Genomic DNA, 20,741 nt, shown 5'->3' on the forward strand with positions numbered 1-20,741 from the left:
CAATGAGTGGAGATGGTCAAGAAAGAAACAACACCACCAACTGTTGCAATTCATTTCTTTAATTCCCTAGCACAAAGAAAAATGAGAATTGTACAACGTCTAATAAAACATTAGGATGGACGGACTACAGTTAAGTTCATTTAGTTACACTATCAGAATGGGATGGCCACTTGAACTAGTTACACTATCAGAATGAGATGGCCACTTGAACTAGTTACACTATCAGAATGGGATGGCCACTTGAACTAGTTACACTACCAGAATGGGATGGCCACTTGAACTAGTTACACTATCAGAATGGGATGGCCACTTGAACTAGTTTCACTACCAGAATGGGATGGCCACTTGAACTAGTTACACTATCAGAATGGGATGGCCACTTGAACTAGTTACACTACCAGAATGGGATGGCCTCTTGAACTAGTTACACTATCAGAATGGGATGGCCACTTGAACTAGTTACACTATCAGAATGGGATGGCCACTTGAACTAGTTACACTATCAGAATGGGATGGCCACTTGAACTAGTTACACTATCAGAATGGGATGGCCACTGAACTAGTTACACTATCAGAATGGGATGGCCTCTTGAGCTAGTTACACTATCAGAATGGGATGGCCACTTGAACTAGTTACACTACCAGAATGGGATGGCCACTTGAACTAGTTACACTATCAGAATGGGATGGCCACTTGAACTAGTTTCACTACCAGAATGGGATGGCCACTTGAACTAGTTACACTATCAGAATGGGATGGCCACTTGAACTAGTTACACTATCAGAATGGGATGGCCACTTGAACTAGTTACACTATCAGAATGGGATGGCCACTTGAACTAGTTACACTATCAGAATGGGATGGCCACTTGAACTAGTTACACTATCAGAATGGGATGGCCACTTGAACTAGTTACACTATCAGAATGGGATGGCCACTTGAGCATCATTCTGCCTTATGATCATTGGTTCAATTGAAGGCCATAGATCTCTGGCTAGATCTTATTTGGATGGGACCAGGTGGTTAACCCAACCAGCCAGGGGAGAATGTCATTATCAATTATTGGTTAAAAAACTCCAGGCTTACACTCCACAAACTTACATTTATATTTATATGGATCTGTATCCCCTTCCGACACGGTGGTCATTTTTGTATACATTTGATTTGACCAAGAAAATTTCTAAGTAAAAACACAAATTTTAATATTGTTTTGCATTTATTCTATTCCGGCACCTCTTTTAGTTGAAGACGTTTAGTATTTTTTTATTGCTTTACATTTTCAACATTCAAATTGGAGTCCAAAAAACTGTTGACCTCAATTTGAAAATTTTAAAAAAATTATTTAATTATTTTTTTAGATCGCTTATAAATTGTTTATTCTTAAAATAAAATGCTTCATTCTCATACTTGGTATATAGAATTCCAGAATTGCATGTTATAAATGCAGTTACTGGCGCTTTATTGTGACACGCTGTACATTTTTGTACACATCATAATTTGCATAATACCTGACTGATGGAGATTTGGTATAAGATGTCAGGACACCAACTGTATCATTTTCTATACATGGGATAAATTTTTGGACAAAAATCCTGAGGTCGTGTCGGAAGGGGTATATAATAATATGTATAGTACAATAGAGGAACATGAAATCACAAATGTGTGAAGCATAGATGAAAGAAAATTGTAAGGAAATACCAATTTGTGCACCTAACAATCAAATTTAACACAAGCAAACAGAAAAATAAAAATCTTGCAGGTTGCATGAAAAAATTGGAATGTTTTAGCAATGACACAATTTTTGTATATATTTGAGGTATGATTTTATTACAAATCAGAAGTAATGAAGTTTGAAAATGAAGTTGGTGTATAAAACATGTTTTTCTGTTGAATGAAACAATCCCCTGCTGATGTTAGCTCCTGTCATGCCCACTCACAATTTGATGATAGCAAACATGGTCAACAGTTGAAAAAGTTATTCACATATAAATATATAAAATCAAACAGATTGTTTTAATGTACAAACTAATTCAAATTTTGTATAGAACATTAAAATGTTGAATAGAAATATGAATGTAATTGTAAATGTAAAGTTTAAAAAAAACATTGTAGGACAACTTAATTAGTAAAATCTATTGATTTAGATCACAAATATCACTAGGGATAGAACCCCAGGCTGAGGTCAACTCTGAACCCCAATAAGGTCAACTCTGAACCCCGAATGAGAAGGCAGCAGAGATCCCCAAACAGACTATCTCTCTCATCATCTTCTGTTGATGAGAGAATTTATACCCAAGCCCACAAGTAACAGCCAAGACAAATGGTGTCTATAGACACCATGTTTGGGTGTTACCAAGACAAATGGTGTCTATAGACACCATGTTTGGGTGTTTGCCTCTGATGTTTCACAGCTTTAAAATTTGAACACAAATATTTTTTTTTTAGCAAAGATCAAACTTGAGATGATTCCAACAGGTGAGCTAGTTTAGCAGTACTCTAGTCAGTGAGTCGCAAGAAATCATGTTCAAGTGAGCTAGTTTAGCAGTACTCTAGTCTGTGAGTCGCAAGAAATCATGTTCAAGTGAGCTAGTTTAGCAGTAGTCTAGTCTGTGAGTCGCAAGAAATCATGTTCAAGAGGCTGTAGGCTGACTACTACTGGACAATTAATACTTGGTCAGCAAAAAAAGAAATAAATAAATGGCAATGACAGATATCACAAGCAAACCTCAGTCTGCAGACAAACTCTTTCTAAATGGCAATGCCAGATCATCTTACTTCATCAAATATAGTTTTTATCAATGTACATTTTTTCTACTAGAAAATAGTGGAACAAATTTTTTGACATCTTTCAACACTGTCTAGTATGTAAATATGACATCTTTCAACACTGTCTAGTATGTGAATATGACATCTTTCAACACTGTCTAGTATGTGAATATGACATCTTTCAACACTGTCTAGTATGTGAATATGACATCTTTCAACACTGTCTAGTATGTAAATATGACACTTTTGACACTGTACTTAAGTTGCTTATCAAAGCATTACTTTCACAGATTGTCAAAATCAGTATATCTTTTACGTTAGATATGGTGAAATATTGAGGACACATTTAGCTCATAATAAAAATTAATTTAAATATATATATATATATAGATCTATACAAGTAATTAAAAACCATTTCTTAAAAGTACAACAATAAGGTAAAAGAATTGTGTAAGTATCAAAACATTTTTGTTTCTGTGGCAAAATATTTGTTTAAGGGGTCAAAATATTTTCTAATGTCAAATCATTGAACTAGAGTCTGAACATTTTCAACTGAATAAAAGGATCACACTTGGGCACATGAAAACATCATTCACACCAGGGACAAATACCCCAGCCATGTACTCAGGTGCTTTAAAAAAAGTTCAAGGTTGTTTTTTACTCGACACTATCTCATATATTAATCTTGATACAAGCTCATATATTAATCTTGATACAAGCTCATATATTAATCTTGATACAAGCTCATATATTAATCTTGATACAAGCTCATATATTAATCTTGATACACGCTCATATATTGTATATGGAATGTGGGAAAGGGATCAAGTGGAAATGGCGGAGTTTCAATCTAATTCTAGAGCACTACATCCAATTCTCTTGTCTATGTCAGGCCGAAAACAAATGGATTTTAATGTGAAAAACAAAAGTCATTTGATGTGAAAACAAAGGTCAATTAATGAGAAAACAAAGGTCATTTGATTTTGATGAAATTACACAGCAAACCCCAGACCTAACAAGTGACCTAACAGACAGCATTGGAGCAATGTAAACACACTCCAATAGTCTAGACCATCATTCAAACAGTCCATACAATCATTCAAGTCTAATCAATGATTCAAACCATATATTCAATCCTTCAAAAAGTCTAGACAACCACTCCACCAGTCCATCAAGCTAAAGCTAGTGTTGGACTGAATCTGCCATGTAGAAGTGTACAAGAGATTGGTGGCCAGCTCACTCACACGCCAGCTTGCCATCAAAGCTGCTCAGGGCAATGCCAAAAGCCTGCAGGGCACACATGGGATAATTGTAGTCCATTGTGAAGACGTCCTCGGCCACACGGCCAAACTGCATGACAATGTAGTCCACTACAACAAGAGAGGTTCAGGCATTTAAACACGCAAACATTCAACTTTTCCACGCAAACATTCAACTTTTCCACGGAAACATTCAACTTTTCCACGCAAACATTCAACTTTTCCACGCAAACATTCAACTTTTCCACACAAACATTCAACTTTTCCACGCAAACATTCAACTTTCCCACCAAAACATTGAAACTTCCATAACTTAATGTCCTACTTACCATCACCTAATGTCCTACTTACCATCACCTAATGTCCTACTTACCATCATCTAATGTCCTACTTACCATCATCTAATGTCCTACTTACCATCACCTAATGTCCTACTTACCATCATTATCATGCACAATTTGAAAATTTTTGACAGAAGCTTGAGTCACACGTCCATGGAAATTTAGAACATAGGACTGTGTATCTGTAGAGAGGACAGGTCAATAAAGGTCATACAGACACCTACCATCATTACAGACACCTACCATCATTACAGACACCTACCATCATTACAGACACCTACCATCATTACAGACACCTACCATCATTACAGACACCTACCATCATTACAGACACCTACCATCATTACAGACACCTACCATCATTACAGACACCTACCATCATTACAGACACCTACCATCATTACAGGCACCTACCATCCTTACAGACACCTACCATCCTTACAGACACCTACCATCCTTACAGACACCTACCATCATTACAGACACCTACCATCATTACAGACACCTACCATCATTACAGACACCTACCATCCTTACAGACACCTACCATCCTTACAGACACCTACCATCATTACAGACACCTACCATCATTACAGACACCTACCATCATTACAGACACCTACCATCATTACAGACACCTACCATCATTACAGACACCTACCATCATTACAGACACATACCATCATTACAGACACCTACCATCATTACAGACACCTACCATCATTACAGACACCTACCATCATTACAGACACCTACCATCCTTACAGACACCTACCATCCTTACAGACACCTACCATCCTTACAGACACCTACCATCCTTACAGACACCTACCATCATTCCAGACACCTACCATCATTACAGACACCTACCATCATTACAGACACCTACCATCATTACAGACACCTACCATCCTTACAGACACCTACCATCCTTACAGACACCTACCATCATTACAGACACCTACCATCATTACAGACACCTACCATCATTACAGACACCTAACATCCTTACAGACACCTACCATCATTCCAGACACCTACCATCATTCCAGACACCTACCATCATTACAGACACCTACCATCATTACAGACACCTACCATCATTACAGACACCTACCATCATTACAGACACCTACCATCATTACAGACACCTACCATCATTACAGACACCTACCAACCTTACAGACACCTACCATCATTACAGACACCTACCATCATTACAGACACCTACCATCATTACAGACACCTACCATCATTACAGACACCTAACATCCTTACAGACACCTAACATCCTTACAGACACCTAACATCATTACAGACACCTAACATCATTACAGACACCTACCATCATTACAGACACCTACCATCATTACAGACACCTACCATCATTACAGACACCTACCATCATTACAGACACCTACCATCATTACAGACACCTAACATCATTACAGACACCTAACATCATTACAGACACCTAACATCATTACAGACACCTAACATCATTACAGACACCTACCATCCTTACAGACACCTACCATCATTACAGACACCTACCATCATTACAGACACCTACCATCCTTACAGACACCTACCATCATTACAGACACCTACCATCATTACAGACACCTACCATCATTACAGACACCTACCATCATTACAGACACCTACCATCATTACAGACACCTACCATCATTACAGACACCTACCATCATTCCAGACAGGTGTTTTATTGTGTAGTTCCAAAAGATTCTCCATGTTTTTTCTTTTCCATCTTTCAATCAAGCCATCGTGTTGCTGCAATAGAATTAATGGACACAAGCCCTAAGTCTACAGGCTAATCTAGAGATCAATGGACACAAGCCAAGTGTGATGTGTGTACAGTGTGATGTGTGTGAAGTGTGTGAACAGTGTGATGTGTGAAGTATGTGATGTGTGAAGCGTGTGAAGTGTGTGATGTTTGAACAATTTGGTGAGTGGTGTGAACAGTTTGTTGTGTGAAGCGTGTGATGTGTGTACAGTATGATGTGTGTACAGTGTGAAGTGTGGGGCGTGTGATGTGTGAACAGTTTGATGAGTGAAGTGTGTGATGTGTGAATGGTGGGGTGTGTGAAAAGAGTGATGATGGAAGCAACTGATGTGTAAAGCTGTGTGCTTACCCCCTGAGTGTGTGATGTGTGAAGCTGTGTGCAGAGCTTACCCCCTGAGTGTGTGATGTGTGAAGCTGTGTGCAGAGCTTACCCCCTGAGTGTGTGATGTGTGAAGCTGTGTGCAGAGCTTACCCCCTGAGTGTGTGATGTGTGAAGCTGTGTGCTTACCCCCTGAGTGTGTGATGTGTGAAGCTGTATGCAGAGCTTACCCCCTGAGTGTGTGATGTGTGAAGCTGTGTGCAGAGCTTACCCCCTGAGTGTGTGATGTGTGAAGCTGTGTGCAGAGCTTACCCCCTGAGTGTGTGATGTGTGAAGCTGTGTGCAGAGCTTACCCCCTGAGTGTGTGATGTGTGAAGCTGTGTGAATAGCTTACCCCCTGAGTGTGTGATGTGTGAAGCTGTGTGCAGAGCTTACCCCCTGAGTGTGTGATGTGTGAAGCTGTGTGCAGAGCTTACCCCCTGAGTGTGTGATGTGTGAAGCTGTGTGCAGAGCTTACCCCCTGAGTGTGTGATGTGTGAAGCTGTGTGCAGAGCTTACCCCCTGAGTGTGTGATGTGTGAAGCTGTGTGCTTACCCCTTGAGTGTGTGATGTGTGAAGCTGTGTGCAGAGCTTACCCCCTGAGTGTGTGATGTGTGAAGCTGTGTGTAGAGCTTACCCCCTGAGTGTGTGATGTGTGAAGCTGTGTGCAGAGCTTACCCCCTGAGTGTGTGATGTGTGAAGCTGTGTGCAGAGCTTACCCCCTGAGTGTGTGATGTGTGAAGCTGTGTGCAGAGCTTACCCCCTGAGTGTGTGATGTGTGAAGCTGTGTGCAGAGCTTACCCCCTGAGTGTGTGATGTGTGAAGCTGTGTGCAGAGCTTACCCCCTGAGTGTGTGATGTGTGAAGCTGTGTGCTTACCCCCTGAGTGTGTGATGTGTGAAGCTGTGTGCAGAGCTTACCCCCTGAGTGTGTGATGTGTGAAGCTGTGTGCAGAGCTTACCCCCTGAGTGTGTGATGTGTGAAGCTGTGTGCAGAGCTTACCCCCTGAGTGTGTGATGTGTGAAGCTGTGTGCAGAGCTTACCCCCTGAGTGTGTGATGTGTGAAGCTGTGTGCAGAGCTTACCCCCTGAGTGTGTGATGTGTGAAGCTGTGTGCAGAGCTTACCCCCTGAGTGTGTGAAGTGTGAAGCTGTGTGCAGAGCTTACCCCCTGAGTGTGTGATGTGTGAAGCTGTGTGCAGAGCTTACCCCCTGAGTGTGTGATGTGTGAAGCTGTGTGCTTACCCCCTGAGTGTGTGATGTGTGAAGCTGTGTGCAGAGCTTACCCCCTGAGTGTGTGATGTGTGAAGCTGTGTGCAGAGCTTACCCCCTGAGTGTGTGATGTGTGAAGCTGTGTGCAGAGCTTACCCCCTGAGTGTGTGATGTGTGAAGCTGTGTGCAGAGCTTACCCCCTGAGTGTGTGATGTGTGAAGCTGTGTGCAGAGCTTACCCCCTGAGTGTGTGATGTGTGAAGCTGTGTGCTTACCCCCTGAGTGTGTGATGTGTGAAGCTGTGTGCAGAGCTTACCCCCTGAGTGTGTGATGTGTGAAGCTGTGTGCAGAGCTTACCCCCTGAGTGTGTGATGTGTGAAGCTGTGTGCAGAGCTTACCCCCTGAGTGTGTGATGTGTGAAGCTGTGTGCTTACCCCCTGAGTGTGTGATGTGTGAAGCTGTGTGCAGAGCTTACCCCCTGAGTGTGTGATGTGTGAAGCTGTGTGCTTACCCCCTGAGTGTGTGATGTGTGAAGCTGTGTGCAGAGCTTACCCCCTGAGTGTGTGATGTGTGAAGCTGTGTGCAGAGCTTACCCCCTGAGTGTGTGATGTGTGAAGCTGTGTGCAGAGCTTACCCCCTGAGTGTGTGATGTGTGAAGCTGTGTGCTTACCCCCTGAGTGTGTGATGTGTGAAGCTGTGTGCTTACCCCCTGAGTGTGTGATGTGTGAAGCTGTGTGCTTACCCCCTGAGTGTGTGATGTGTGAAGCTGTGTGCAGAGCTTACCCCCTGAGTGTGTGATGTGTGAAGCTGTGTGCAGAGCTTACCCCCTGAGTGTGTGATGTGTGAAGCTGTGTGCAGAGCTTACCCCCTGAGTGTGTGATGTGTGAAGCTGTGTGCTTACCCCCTGAGTGTGTGATGTGTGAAGCTGTATGCAGAGCTTACCCCCTGAGTGTGTGATGTGTGAAGCTGTGTGCAGAGCTTACCCCCTGAGTGTGTGATGTGTGAAGCTGTGTGCAGAGCTTACCCCCTGAGTGTGTGATGTGTGAAGCTGTGTGCAGAGCTTACCCCCTGAGTGTGTGATGTGTGAAGCTGTGTGCAGAGCTTACCCCCTGAGTGTGATGTGTGAAGCTGTATGCAGAGCTTACCCCCTGAGTGTGTGATGTGTGAAGCTGTGTGCAGAGCTTACCCCCTGAGTGTGTGATGTGTGAAGCTGTGTGCAGAGCTTACCCCCTAAGTGTGTGATGTGTGAAGCTGTATGCAGAGCTTACCCCCTGAGTGTGTGATGTGTGAAGCTGTGTGCAGAGCTTACCCCCTGAGTGTGTGATGTGTAAAGCTGTGTGCAGAGCTTACCCCCTGAGTGTGTGATGTGTGAAGCTGTGTGCAGAGCTTACCCCCTGAGTGTGTGATGTGTGAAGCTGTGTGCAGAGCTTACCCCCTGAGTGTGTGATGTGTGAAGCTGTGTGCAGAGCTTACCCCCTGAGTGTGTGATGTGTGAAGCTGTGTGCTTACCCCCTGAGTGTGTGATGTGTGAAGCTGTGTGCTTACCCCCTGAGTGTGTGATGTGTGAAGCTGTGTGCAGAGCTTACCCCCTGAGTGTGTGATGTGTGAAGCTGTGTGCAGAGCTTACCCCCTGAGTGTGTGATGTGTGAAGCTGTGTGCAGAGCTTACCCCCTGAGTGTGTGATGTGTGAAGCTGTGTGCAGAGCTTACCCCCTGAGTGTGTGATGTGTGAAGCTGTGTGTAGAGCTTACCCCCTGAGTGTGTGATGTGTGAAGCTGTGTGCAGAGCTTACCCCCTGAGTGTGTGATGTGTGAAGCTGTGTGCTTACCCCCTGAGTGTGTGATGCGTGAAGCTGTGTGCAGAGCTTACCCCCTGAGTGTGTGATGTGTGAAGCTGTGTGCAGAGCTTACCCCCTGAGTGTGTGATGTGTGAAGCTGTGTGCTTACCCCCTGAGTGTGTGATGTGTGAAGCTGTGTGCAGAGCTTACCCCCTGAGTGTGTGATGTGTGAAGCTGTGTGCAGAGCTTACCCCCTGAGTGTGTGATGTGTGAAGCTGTGTGCTTACCCCCTGAGTGTGTGATCTGTGAAGCTGTGTGCAGAGCTTACCCCCTGAGTGTGTGATGTGTGAAGCTGTGTGCTTACCCCCTGAGTGTGTGATGTGTGAAGCTGTGTGCTTACCCCCTGAGTGTGTGATGTGTGAAGCTGTGTGCAGAGCTTACCCCCTGAGTGTGTGATGTGTAAAGCTGTGTGCAGAGCTTACCCCCTGAGTGTGTGATGTGTGAAGCTGTGTGCAGAGCTTACCCCCTGAGTGTGTGATGTGTGAAGCTGTGTGCAGAGCTTACCCCCTGAGTGTGTGATGTGTGAAGCTGTGTGCAGAGCTTACCCCCTGAGTGTGTGATGTGTGAAGCTGTGTGCTTACCCCCTGAGTGTGTGATGTGTGAAGCTGTGTGCTTACCGCCTGAGTGTGTGATGTGTGAAGCTGTGTGCTTACCCCCTGAGTGTGTGATGTGTGAAGCTGTGTGCAGAGCTTACCCCCTGAGTGTGTGATGTGTGAAGCTGTGTGCAGAGCTTACCCCCTGAGTGTGTGATGTGTGAAGCTGTGTGCAGAGCTTACCCCCTGAGTGTGTGATGTGTGAAGCTGTGTGCAGAGCTTACCCCCTGAGTGTGTGATGTGTGAAGCTGTGTGCAGAGCTTACCCCCTGAGTGTGTGATGTGTGAAGCTGTGTGCAGAGCTTACCCCCTGAGTGTGTGATGTGTGAAGCTGTGTGCTTACCCCCTGAGTGTGTGATGTGTGAAGCTGTGTGCAGAGCTTACCCCCTGAGTGTGTGATGTGTGAAGCTGTGTGCAGAGCTTACCCCCTGAGTGTGTGATGTGTGAAGCTGTGTGCTTACCCCCTGAGTGTGTGATCTGTGAAGCTGTGTGCAGAGCTTACCCCCTGAGTGTGTGATGTGTGAAGCTGTGTGCAGAGCTTACCCCCTGAGTGTGTGATGTGTGAAGCTGTGTGCTTACCCCCTGAGTGTGTGATGTGTGAAGCTGTGTGCAGAGCTTACCCCCTGAGTGTGTGATGTGTGAAGCTGTGTGCAGAGCTTACCCCCTGAGTGTGTGATGTGTGAAGCTGTGTGCAGAGCTTACCCCCTGAGTGTGTGATGTGTGAAGCTGTGTGCAGAGCTTACCCCCTGAGTGTGTGATGTGTGAAGCTGTGTGCAGAGCTTACCCCCTGAGTGTGTGATGTGTGAAGCTGTGTGCAGAGCTTACCCCCTGAGTGTGTGATGTGTGAAGCTGTGTGCAGAGCTTACCCCCTGAGTGTGTGATGTGTGAAGCTGTGTGCAGAGCTTACCCCCTGAGTGTGTGATGTGTGAAGCTGTGTGCAGAGCTTACCCCCTGAGTGTGTGATGTGTGAAGCTGTGTGCTTACCCCCTGAGTGTGTGATGTGTGAAGCTGTGTGCAGAGCTTACCCCCTGAGTGTGTGATGTGTGAAGCTGTGTGCAGAGCTTACCCCCTGAGTGTGTGATGTGTGAAGCTGTGTGCAGAGCTTACCCCCTGAGTGTGTGATGTGTGAAGCTGTATGCGGAGCTTACCCCCTGAGTGTGTGATGTGTGAAGCTGTGTGCTTACCCCCTGAGTGTGTGATGTGTGAAGCTGTGTGCAGAGCTTACCCCCTGAGTGTGTGATGTGTGAAGCTGTGTGCAGAGCTTACCCCCTGAGTGTGTGATGTGTGAAGCTGTGTGCAGAGCTTACCCCCTGAGTGTGTGATGTGTGAAGCTGTGTGCAGAGCTTACCCCCTGAGTGTGTGATGTGTGAAGCTGTGTGCTTACCCCCTGAGTGTGTGATGTGTGAAGCTGTGTGCAGAGCTTACCCCCTGAGTGTGTGATGTGTGAAGCTGTATGCGGAGCTTACCCCCTGAGTGTGTGATGTGTGAAGCTGTATGCGGAGCTTACCCCCTGAGTGTGTGATGTGTGAAGCTGTGTGCAGAGCTTACCCCCTGAGTGTGTGATGTGTGAAGCTGTATGCGGAGCTTACCCCCTGAGTGTGTGATGTGTGAAGCTGTGTGCTTACCCCCTGAGTGTGTGATGTGTGAAGCTGTATGCGGAGCTTACCCCCTGAGTGTGTGATGTGTGAAGCTGTATGCGGAGCTTACCCCCTGAGTGTGTGATGTGTGAAGCTGTGTGCAGAGCTTACCCCCTGAGTGTGTGATGTGTAAAGCTGTGTGCAGAGCTTACCCCCTGAGTGTGTGATGTGTGAAGCTGTGTGCAGAGCTTACCCCCTGAGTGTGTGATGTGTGAAGCTGTATGCGGAGCTTACCCCCTGAGTGTGTGATGTGTGAAGCTGTGTGCTTACCCCCTGAGTGTGTGATGTGTGAAGCTGTATGCGGAGCTTACCCCCTGAGTGTGTGATGTGTGAAGCTGTGTGCAGAGCTTACCCCCTGAGTGTGTGATGTGTGAAGCTGTGTGCAGAGCTTACCCCCTGAGTGTGTGATGTGTGAAGCTGTATGCGGAGCTTACCCCCTGAGTGTGTGATGTGTGAAGCTGTGTGCTTACCCCCTGAGTGTGTGATGTGTGAAGCTGTATGCGGAGCTTACCCCCTGAGTGTGTGATGTGTGAAGCTGTGTGCAGAGCTTACCCCCTGAGTGTGTGATGTGTGAAGCTGTGTGCAGAGCTTACCCCCTGAGTGTGTGATGTGTGAAGCTGTGTGCAGAGCTTACCCCCTGAGTGTGTGATGTGTGAAGCTGTGTGCAGAGCTTACCCCCTGAGTGTGTGATGTGTGAAGCTGTGTGCTTACCCCCTGAGTGTGTGATGTGTGAAGCTGTGTGTAGAGCTTACCCCCTGAGTGTGTGATGTGTGAAGCTGTGTGCAGAGCTTACCCCCTGAGTGTGTGATGTGTGAAGCTGTGTGCTTACCCCCTGAGTGTGTGATGTGTGAAGCTGTATGCGGAGCTTACCCCCTGAGTGTGTGATGTGTGAAGCTGTGTGCTTACCCCCTGAGTGTGTGATGTGTGAAGCTGTGTGCAGAGCTTACCCCCTGAGTGTGTGATGTGTGAAGCTGTGTGCTTACCCCCTGAGTGTGTGATGTGTGAAGCTGTGTGCAGAGCTTACCCCCTGAGTGTGTGATGTGTGAAGCTGTGTGCAGAGCTTACCCCCTGAGTGTGTGATGTGTGAAGCTGTGTGCAGAGCTTACCCCCTGAGTGTGTGATGTGTGAAGCTTACCCCCTGAGGCTTGATATTGACACGTTGGTGCTCACTGGTCATCCCTGGGATGATGATGGTCATCTTGCGCGGGCCTTTGAAGCCCAGAACATTCGTTTCCTGCGGCAAACAACTTCTTCTTACAACCAGTAAACTTGACAGGCAAACAGCAAACACTCTACAGGCATACAGCAAGCACACTTGACAGGCAAACAGCAAGCACATTTGACAGGCAAACAGCAAGCAAACTTGACAGGCAAACAGCAAACAAACTTGACAGGCATACAACAAGTACATTTGACAGGCAAACAGCAAGCAAACTTGACAGGCAAACAGCAAACAAACTTGACAGGCAAACAGCAAGTACATTTGACAGGCAAACAGCAAGCAAACTTGACAGGCAAACAGCAAACAAACTTGACAGGCATACAGCAAGTACACTTGACAGACATACAGCCAGTAAACTTGACAGTAAAACAGCCAGTCGACAGATACACAGAAAGCAAACTTGACAGATACACAGAAAGCAAACTTGACAGATACACAGAAAGCACACTTGACAGATATACAGCAAGCAAACTTGACAGACTTACATAAGCAACAGCAACCAACTCTTGTCTGGCACCTTGAGAACCTTTCTTTGGGTTGTCCCCATCATCAAACAAGGTGAACTGTGTCCCCAGCAGGTTAGACCTAGAAGTGAGAGAGTTGTGTCCCCTACAGTTAGGGTGAGAGAGTTGTGTCCCCTACAGTTAGGGTGAGAGAGTTGTGTCCCCTACAGTTAGGGTGAGAGAGTTGTGTCCCCTACAGTTAGGGTGAGAGAGTTGTGTCCCCTACAGTTAGGCTGAGAGAGTTGTGTCCCCTACAGTTAGGGTGAGAGAGTTGTGTCCCCTACAGTTAGGGTGAGAGAGTTGTGTCCCCTACAGTTAGGCTGAGAGAGTTGTGTCCCCTACAGTTAGGGTGAGAGAGTTGTGTCCCCAGCAGGTTAGACCTAGGGGTGAGAGAGTTGTGTCCCCTACAGTTAGGGTGAGAGAGTTGTGTCCCCTACAGTTAGGGTGAGATAGTTGTGTCCCCTACAGTTAGGGTGAGAGAGTTGTGTGTCCTACAGTTAGGGTGAGAGAGTTGTGTCCCCTACAGTTAGGGTGAGAGAGTTGTGTCCCCTACAGTTAGGGTGAGAGAGTTGTGTCCCCTACAGTTAGGGTGAGAGAGTTGTGTGTCCTACAGTTAGGGTGAGAGAGTTGTGTCCCCTACAGTTAGGGTGAGAGAGTTGTGTGTCCTACAGTTAGGGTGAGAGAGTTGTGTGTCCTACAGTTAGGCTGAGAGAGTTGTGTCCCCTACAGTTAGGGTGAGAGAGTTGTGTCCCCAGCAGGTTAGACCTAGAGGTGAGAGAGTTGTGTCCCCTACAGTTAGGGTGAGAGAGTTGTGTCCCCTACAGTTAGGGTGAGAGAGTTGTGTCCCCTACAGTTAGGGTGAGAGAGTTGTGTCCCCTACAGTTAGGGTGAGAGAGTTGTGTCCCCAGCAGGTTAGACCTAGGGGTGAGAGAGTTGTGTCCCCTACAGTTAGGGTGAGAGAGTTGTGTCCCCTACAGTTAAGGTGAGAGAGTTGTGTCCCCTACAGTTAGGGTGAGAGAGTTGTGTCCCCTACAGTTAGGGTGAGAGAGTTGTGTCCCCTACAGTTAGGGTGAGAGAGTTGTGTGTCCTACAGTTAGGGTGAGAGAGTTGTGTCCCCTACAGTTAGGCTGAGAGAGTTGTGTCCCCTACAGTTAGGGTGAGAGAGTTGTGTCCCCTACAGTTAGGGTGAGAGAGTTGTGTGTCCTACAGTTAGGGTGAGAGAGTTGTGTCCCCTACAGTTAGGCTGAGAGAGTTGTGTCCCCTACAGTTAGGGTGAGAGAGTTGTGTCCCCTACAGTTAGGGTGAGAGAGTTGTGTCCCCTACAGTTAGGGTGAGAGAGTTGTGTGTCCTACAGTTAGGCTGAGAGAGTTGTGTGTCCTACAGTTAGGCTGAGAGAGTTGTGTCCCCTACAGTTAGGGTGAGAGAGTTGTGTCCCCAGCAGGTTAGACCTAGGTGAGAGAGTTGTGTCCCCTACAGTTAGGGTGAGAGAGTTGTGTGTCCTACAGTTAGGGTGAGAGAGTTGTGTCCCCTACAGTTAGGGTGAGAGAGTTGTGTCCCCTACAGTTAGGGTGAGAGAGTTGTGTCCCCTACAGTTAGGGTGAGAGAGTTGTGTGTCCTACAGTTAGGGTGAGAGAGTTGTGTGTCCTACACTTAGGGTGAGAGAGTTGTGTGTCCTACACTTAGGGTGAGAGAGTTGTGTCCCCTACAGTTAGGGTGAGAGAGTTGTGTCCCCTACAGTTAGGGTGAGAGAGTTGTGTGTCCTACAGTTAGGGTGAGAGAGTTGTGTGTCCTACACTTAGGGTGAGAGAGTTGTGTCCCCTACAGTTAGGGTGAGAGAGTTGTGTCCCCAGCAGGTTAGACCTAGAGGTGAGAGAGTTGTGTCCCCTACAGTTAGGGTGAGAGAGTTGTGTGTCCTACAGTTAGGGTGAGAGAGTTGTGTGTCCTACAGTTAGGGTGAGAGAGTTGTGTGTCCTACAGTTAGGCTGAGAGAGTTGTGTCCCCTACAGTTAGGGTGAGAGAGTTGTGTCCCCAGCAGGTTAGACCTAGGTGAGAGAGTTGTGTCCCCTACAGTTAGGGTGAGAGAGTTGTGTGTCCTACAGTTAGGGTGAGAGAGTTGTGTCCCCTACAGTTAGGGTGAGAGAGTTGTGTCCCCTACAGATAGGGTGAGAGAGTTGTGTCCCCTACAGTTAGGGTGAGAGAGTTGTGTGTCCTACAGTTAGGGTGAGAGAGTTGTGTGTCCTACACTTAGGGTGAGAGAGTTGTGTGTCCTACAGTTAGGGTGAGAGAGTTGTGTGTCCTACAGTTAGGGTGAGAGAGTTGTGTGTCCTACAGTTAGGCTGAGAGAGTTGTGTCCCCTACAGTTAGGCTGAGAGAGTTGTGTCCCCTACAGTTAGGGTGAGAGAGTTGTGTCCCCAGCAGGTTAGACCTAGGGGTGAGAGAGTTGTGTGTCCTACAGTTAGGGTGAGAGAGTTGTGTCCCCTACAGTTAGGCTGAGAGAGTTGTGTCCCCTACAGTTAGGGTGAGAGAGTTGTGTCCCCTACAGTTAGGGTGAGAGAGTTGTGTGTCCTACAGTTAGGGTGAGAGAGTTGTGTCCCCTACAGTTAGGCTGAGAGAGTTGTGTCCCCTACAGTTAGGGTGAGAGAGTTGTGTCCCCTACAGTTAGGGTGAGAGAGTTGTGTCCCCTACAGTTAGGGTGAGAGAGTTGTGTGTCCTACAGTTAGGGTGAGAGAGTTGTGTCCCCTACAGTTAGGGTGAGAGAGTTGTGTCCCCTACAGTTAGGGTGAGAGAGTTGTGTCCCCTACAGTTAGGCTGAGAGAGTTGTGTCCCCTACAGTTAGGGTGAGAGAGTTGTGTCCCCTACAGTTAGACTGAGAGAGTTGTGTCCCCTACAGTTAGGGTGAGAGAGTTGTGTCCCCTACAGTTAGGGTGAGAGAGTTGTGTCCCCTACAGTTAGGGTGAGAGAGTTGTGTCCCCTACAGTTTGGCTGAGAGAGTTGTGTCCCCAGCAGGTTAGACCTAGGTGAGAGAGTTGTGTCCCCTACAGTTAGGGTGAGAGAGTTGTGTCCCCTACAGTTAGGGTGAGAGAGTTGTGTGTCCTACAGTTAGGGTGAGAGAGTTGTGTCCCCTACAGTTAGGGTGAGAGAGTTGTGTCCCCTACAGATAGGGTGAGAGAGTTGTGTCCCCTACAGTTAGGCTGAGAGAGTTGTGTCCCCTACAGTTAGGGTGAGAGAGTTGTGTCCCCTACAGTTAGGGTGAGAGAGTTGTGTGTCCTACAGTTAGGGTGAGAGAGTTGTGTGTCCTACAGTTAGGGTGAGAGAGTTGTGTCCCCTACAGTTAGGGTGAGAGAGTTGTGTCCCCTACAGTTAGGGTGAGAGAGTTGTGTCCCCTACAGTTAGGGTGAGAGAGTTGTGTCCCCTACAGTTAGGGTGAGAGAGTTGTGTGTCCTACAGTTAGGGTGAGAGAGTTGTGTGTCCTACAGTTAGGGTGAGAGAGTTGTGTCCCCTACAGTTAGGGTGAGAGAGTTGTGTCCCCAGCAGGTTAGACCTAGGGGTGAGAGAGTTGTGTCCCCTACAGTTAGGGTGAGAGAGTTGTGTGTCCTACAGTTAGGGTGAGAGAGTTGTGTCCCCTACAGTTAGGGTGAGAGAGTTGTGTGTCCTACAGTTAGGGTGAGAGAGTTGTGTCCCCTACAGTTAGGGTGAGAGAGTTGTGTCCCCTACAGTTAGGGTGAGAGAGTTGTGTCCCCTACAGATAGGGTGAGAGAGTTGTGTCCCCTACAGTTTGGCTGAGAGAGTTGTGTCCCCAGCAGGTTAGACCTAGGTGAGAGAGTTGTGTCCCCTACAGTTAGGCTGAGAGAGTTGTGTCCCGTACAGTTAGGGTGAGAGAGTTGTGTCCCCTACAGTTAGGGTGAGAGAGTTGTGTCCCCTACAGTTAGGGTGAGAGAGTTGTGTGTCCTACAGTTAGGGTGAGAGAGTTGTGTCCCCTACAGTTAGGGTGAGAGAGTTGTGTGTCCTACAGTTAGGGTGAGAGAGTTGTGTGTCCTACAGTTAGGGTGAGAGAGTTGTGTGTCCTACAGTTAGGGTGAGAGAGTTGTGTCCCCAGCAGGTTAGACCTAGGGTGAGAGAGTTGTGTCCCCTACAGTTAGGCTGAGAGAGTTGTGTCCCCTACAGTTAGACTGAGAGAGTTGTGTCCCCTACAGTTAGGGTGAGAGAGTTGTGTCCCCAGCAGGTTAGACCTAGAGGTGAGAGTTGTGTCCCCTACAGTTAGGGTGAGAGAGTTGTGTCCCCTACAGTTAGGGTGAGAGAGTTGTGTCCCCTACAGTTAGGGTGAGAGAGTTGTGTCCCCTACAGATAGGGTGAGAGAGTTGTGTCCCCTACAGTTTGGGTGAGAGAGTTGTGTCCCCTACAGTTAGGGTGAGAGAGTTGTGTCCCGTACAGTTAGGGTGAGAGAGTTGTGTCCCCTACAGTTAGGGTGAGAGAGTTGTGTGTCCTACAGTTAGGGTGAGAGAGTTGTGTGTCCTACAGTTAGGGTGAGAGAGTTGTGTCCCCTACAGTTAGGCTGAGAGAGTTGTGTCCCCTACAGTTAGGGTGAGAGAGTTGTGTCCCCTATAGTTAGGCTGAGAGAGTTGTGTCCCCTACAGATAGGGTGAGAGAGTTGTGTCCCCTACAGTTAGGGTGAGAGAGTTGTGTCCCCTACAGTTAGGCTGAGAGAGTTGTGTCCCCTACAGTTAGGGTGAGAGAGTTGTGTCCCCAGCAGGTTAGACCTAGGGTGAGAGAGTTGTGTCCCCTACAGTTAGGCTGAGAGAGTTGTGTCCCCTACAGTTAGGGTGAGAGAGTTGTGTCCCCAGCAGGTTAGACCTAGGGTGAGAGAGTTGTGTCCCCTACAGTTAGACTGAGAGAGTTGTGTCCCCTACAGTTAGGGTGAGAGAGTTGTGTCCCCAGCAGGTTAGACCTAGAGGTGAGAGAGTTGTGTCCCCTACAGTTAGGGTGAGAGAGTTGTGTCCCCTACAGTTAGACTGAGAGAGTTGTGTCCCCTACAGTTAGGGTGAGAGAGTTGTGTCCCCAGCAGGTTAGACCTAGAGGTGAGAGAGTTGTGTCCCCTACAGTTAGGGTGAGAGAGTTGTGTCCCCTACAGTTAGGGTAAGAGAGTTGTGTCCCCTACAGTTAGGGTGAGAGAGTTGTGTCCCCTACAGTTAGGGTGAGAGAGTTGTGTGTCCTACAGTTAGGGTGAGAGAGTTGTGTCCCCTACAGTTAGGGTGAGAGAGTTGTGTCCCCTACAGTTAGGGTGAGAGAGTTGTGTCCCCTACAGTTAGGGTGAGAGAGTTGTGTGTCCTACAGTTAGGGTGAGAGAGTTGTGTCCCCTACAGTTAGGGTGAGAGAGTTGTGTCCCCTACAGTTAGGGTGAGAGAGTTGTGTCCCCTACAGTTAGGCTGAGAGAGTTGTGTCCCCTACAGTTAGGCTGAGAGAGTTGTGTCCCCTACAGTTAGGCTGAGAGAGTTGTGTCCCCTACAGTTAGGGTGAGAGAGTTGTGTGTCCTACAGTTAGGGTGAGAGAGTTGTGTCCCCTACAGTTAGGGTGAGAGAGTTGTGTCCCCTACAGTTAGGGTGAGAGAGTTGTGTCCCCTACAGTTAGGCTGAGAGAGTTGTGTCCCCTACAGTTAGGGTGAGAGAGTTGTGTCCCCTACAGTTAGGGTGAGAGAGTTGTGTCCCCTACAGTTAGGGTGAGAGAGTTGTGTCCCCTACAGTTAGGGTGAGAGAGTTGTGTCCCCTACAGTTAGGGTGAGAGAGTTGTGTCCCCTACAGTTAGGGTGAGAGAGTTGTGTCCCCTACAGTTAGGGTGAGAGAGTTGTGTCCCCTACAGTTAGGGTGAGAGAGTTGTGTCCCCTACAGTTAGGCTGAGAGAGTTGTGTCCCCTACAGTTAGGGTGAGAGAGTTGTGTCCCCTACAGTTAGGCTGAGAGAGTTGTGTCCCCTACAGTTAGGGTGAGAGAGTTGTGTCCCCTACAGTTAGGGTGAGAGAGTTGTGTCCCCTACAGTTAGGGTGAGAGAATTGTGTCCCCTACAGTTAGGGTGAGAGAGTTGTGTCCCCTACAGTTAGGGTGAGAGAGTTGTGTCCCCTACAGTTAGGGTGAGAGAGTTGTGTCCCCTACATTAGGCTGAGAGAGTTGTGTCCCCTACAGTTAGGGTGAGAGAATTGTGTCCCCTACAGTTAGGGTGAGAGAGTTGTGTCCCCTACAGTTAGGGTGAGAGAGTTGTGTCCCCTACAGTTAGGGTGAGAGAGTTGTTTACCTGAGTTTGCCGCAATAAGCGTCCCCATTGCGTGCTAGGTCTGTGGGATCAGTTGAGACCAGATAGTTGGATGTTTTACTGCGCTTTCTTTTCCTGCCAGCTAGGATAAAAACCTGCAGAAGATGGGGAGGGTGTTTTTTTTTTCCAAACCTGGGTCTGATATAACATGTGTCTGATATAACATGTGTCTGATATAACATGTGTCTGATATAACATGTGTCTGATATAACATGTGTCTGATATAACATGTGTCTGATATAACATGTGTCTGATATAACATGGGTCTTATGTAACCTGGGTGTTATATAACATGTGTCTGATATAACATGTGCCTTATATAACATATGTCTGATATAACCTGGGTCTTATGTAACCTGGGTGTTATATAACATGTGTCTGATATAACATGTGCCTTATATAACATGTGTCTTATATAACATGTGCCTTATATAACATGTGTCTGATATAACATGTGTCTTATATAACATGTGTGACATGAGATTATGAAAGTGTGACCCATGTGACATGTGACTAACATGGCAGTGTGACATGTGACTAATATGACAATGCAGCCTGTGAATGCTAATCTAGAGTGAAACCCAATTGATGTGCCAAGTGAGTGCTATGACAGTGTGAGATCAATCTGGCAGCTGCCTGACCTTTCTGCCATTATCCTGCTCCAGGTGCAGGAAGTAGGTGGGGAAGATGTTCCTGTCTACCCCCTTCTTGTCACGGGTGATGCGACACTTCATGGTGACCCCCTGGGGTGCTGGCCTCAAGACAAACTCGTTGAGCTCCGAGGCATCTGGTGTGTAGGAGCGTGCGGTGGCACCCCCGCTCTCCTCCTCTTCTTGCTGCTGCTGCTTTCATGGAACAAAATGTGTACTCAACGCAGCAATCATTCCATCCATTATTGGAGACAGGACAAAAT

At 47.1% G+C, this 20,741-nt stretch overlaps 1 protein-coding gene across 5 annotated transcripts in view; it reads right to left on the reverse strand.

Moving 5' to 3' along the window:
• Positions 1 to 41: 41 nt before the first annotated feature.
• The window catches only part of LOC131939527 (tubby-related protein 3), a 35,538-nt gene continuing 14,838 nt past the window's right edge, over positions 42 to 20,741 (reverse strand). For 3 of the 5 annotated variants that reach the window (XM_059297879.1, XM_059297877.1, XM_059297881.1), the window contains 7 exons: positions 20,470 to 20,670; positions 19,811 to 19,923; positions 13,513 to 13,612; positions 12,941 to 13,039; positions 6,074 to 6,161; positions 4,466 to 4,549; positions 42 to 4,137 (listed from right to left, as the gene is read on the reverse strand). In XM_059297879.1, the coding sequence (XP_059153862.1) occupies positions 4,004 to 4,137; positions 4,466 to 4,549; positions 6,074 to 6,161; positions 12,941 to 13,039; positions 13,513 to 13,612; positions 19,811 to 19,923; positions 20,470 to 20,670 (819 nt within the window). In that variant the 3' untranslated portion in view covers positions 42 to 4,003. The remainder of the gene's footprint in view (positions 4,138 to 4,465; positions 4,550 to 6,073; positions 6,162 to 12,940; positions 13,040 to 13,512; positions 13,613 to 19,810; positions 19,924 to 20,469; positions 20,671 to 20,741) is intronic. The other 2 variants (XM_059297880.1, XM_059297878.1) reach the window with 1 other exon arrangement.

Source organism: Physella acuta, unplaced genomic scaffold, assembly GCF_028476545.2.
Source record: "Physella acuta isolate Inbredline_101_S28 unplaced genomic scaffold, ASM2847654v3 ptg000283l, whole genome shotgun sequence".
NCBI classification, from domain to species: domain Eukaryota; kingdom Metazoa; phylum Mollusca; class Gastropoda; family Physidae; genus Physella; species Physella acuta.